The sequence below is a fragment of the Zeugodacus cucurbitae genome, chromosome X (assembly GCF_028554725.1).
Source record: "Zeugodacus cucurbitae isolate PBARC_wt_2022May chromosome X, idZeuCucr1.2, whole genome shotgun sequence".
Classification (NCBI taxonomy): domain Eukaryota; kingdom Metazoa; phylum Arthropoda; class Insecta; order Diptera; family Tephritidae; genus Zeugodacus; species Zeugodacus cucurbitae.
Genome location: NC_071672.1, coordinates 33,811,059 through 33,813,336, shown reverse-complemented (window position 1 = coordinate 33,813,336; position 2,278 = coordinate 33,811,059). Strand labels below are relative to the sequence as shown.

Here is a 2,278-nt window from a genome sequence, read left to right as displayed (position 1 = left end):
AAAACCGTATAAAAAGAAAACCACTTGCGATATTGAAACAAAATTTTCAAATCTGAATTAACATAACACTATAAGTATATTTTAGGAAAAAAATAAAAAAAAAAATTCTGCTAATTTTATAGTAGGTGTCTTACGTTATTTTGAATTTTCATTTCTGAATCAAAATAACGTATGATCAATCTAAATTTGTATAAAAATTTAAAATTGGAATATTAATACTTTTTTTTTAATTTTAAATAAAAACAGGTGCAAGTTTTCCATATTTCATGTTATTTTTATTATTAATATGTACATAAGTACTAAAAAAAATTAAAATATTTCAAGTCAAAATGAGAACAATGTTTAATAATTGTTTATTAAACAATTAATTATTCAAAAGGTATATTATCATAAAAGTAATGACAGTCTGCTGGAATCAAAGCCTTTAGGTCCTGCAGATGTTGCCATTTCTTCTTGGATATCGTTAACCTTTGCGGGTGCAAAAGATTAGGCTGCTGAATTTCAAAATTTCTGGTAGTCCTTTTTGGAAGAAGCTGATACTCGTCCTTAAAACAGGTTTTGTAATATATGGATCCCGTTGTATCATATGCCAAAGCACGAATCATATTTACTGTAGGATCTCCAACTTTATTACCTGAGAGAACAAATATATAATAAAATAAAATAATTTACTTATTTTAAAAATCCATAAATATTTTAAATAAGTAAATAAAAATAGAATAGAAAGCTGAGCATAAAACTTGTCAAAGTTTTGTGCATGTACGTATGTAAATAGATGTAAAATTGTTTACCTGGTCGAATAGATGAATACCGCTTTGGAAGATTTTCATAATCCAGGAAATAACTGTGTTGTAGGTGATGAACCACTAGTGGATATGGATTTTTTCGTGCGTCTTTCATTAGTTGAACTAGTTGGGAGGGCAAATTAATTTGTTTATTATTCATTTTGCGTTGTATTAATGAGTGAGTAGAGTCACATTCCATTTGTGTATGCCCTACGACTAAATACTTATGCTCAATGGTAATGTGGTTTACTACACAAAACGATATTAAGGCATTGGATAATACTGCATTCCGATTTTGATAAAAGCAACCATCAGAATATATAATAAAGTGATGGATGTTTGGGGTATTAAGTATTTCTTTCTTTATGTGCTTTATTACAATTGTTGCGAAAGTCGAAGCAACAAGACTGCCTTCAGTTTCATCCCAGACATAGTTGTCAGATTTATGAGTAATAACGTTATATATAGTAAAATTATGAACTTGAAGTTTCATTTTGTAATAAGATGCATTTGCCTTTGACTGCGGAATAAGCTTTACCGCTTGCATGTCCATACATAATAAAGAGCATAAGCCCGCTTTAGCACTTTCAATGTCATTATTTTTTTCTTCTCTCATTTCCCTTATATCTTTTCTGTGGACATCATATTGTTCCACTGAGATATTTTTTGATTCGAAAGATATGCAAGTGTTACACATATCATTTCTTGGTTTAAAAATCGATAAATTATTTGTATTTAAAAATTTCATAAAATTTGGGAAGGATATAGGAGCGATATCATTTGCATTATGCGATTTATAGTCTCGAGAATTAACTTCATACACATTTGCATACGATTTAAATTCTGATTGAAAATACAATTTATTTGTATACTGACGTCGGTAATGGGATTCTAGTTTCGGAATGTCTTCCAACCATTTAATTAAATAATTTAATCTATCTTGATAGGTTTTTTCCCGTATTGTGTTTCTTCGATTTTCCACTTGCAAATTTTTTTTATTTTCAGGACCCAATTGAGTGCTATAAAGTTCACTGGAACTCAACCAACTTCTTACCATAGTTTCCGAAATACCAAGGGTTGACAAACACATTTTACTGCACACTTGATGACGTACTCTTTTATGATGCAAAAAATAGGATTTTGAATATGAACGTCGGGAATTTTCCACATAAATCCGCTTTTTAGCATGAACTTCAATACTGCTAGTTACATAAACTTTCTTTTGGTCCCATGACATTTGCCAAAAATTTTCAAATATCTCCTTCCGCACATTTTCTGAATAAAGAGAACAATGCCGAGTTGAACTTTGTACACAATAATTAGATGTGCATGCTGCTTTTATTTCTCGTGGTTTCCTTTCGCAAATATTTCCTTTTGATAAGCCGTCATATTGTTTACCATACATTCGATTTTTTATATTTTCTTCCCTTTTGTTAATTTTTTTACAACCTTGCACATTTTCTTTATTATTTTCAGCATCTTTAATTATGGAA

General features: G+C 29.6%; 1 protein-coding gene across 1 annotated transcript; it reads right to left on the bottom strand.

The window, feature by feature from the left end:
- Window positions 1-253: 253 nt before the first annotated feature.
- Window positions 254-1,586, bottom strand: LOC128922974 (uncharacterized). The gene is made up of 2 exons (XM_054235394.1): window positions 792-1,586; window positions 254-634 (listed from the first exon to the last, which is right to left on the bottom strand). The coding sequence occupies exons 1-2, from the start codon at window positions 1,531-1,533 to the stop codon at window positions 369-371; spliced, it is 1,008 nt and encodes a 335-aa protein (XP_054091369.1). The 5' UTR covers window positions 1,534-1,586; the 3' UTR covers window positions 254-368.
- Between the last annotated feature and the right edge of the window lie 692 nt (window positions 1,587-2,278).

What these genes read in the sequence shown, in the direction of transcription:
- LOC128922974 (XM_054235394.1), bottom strand. Translation starts at nt 1,533, where the DNA reads ATGAAATTTTTAAATACAAATAATTTATCGATTTTTAAACCAAGAAAT. An exon ending in GTATTCATCTATTCGACCAG is followed by an intron (nt 635 to 791) that starts GTAAACAATTTT and finishes TTGTTCTCTCAG; the next exon opens with GTAATAAAGTTGGAGATCCT.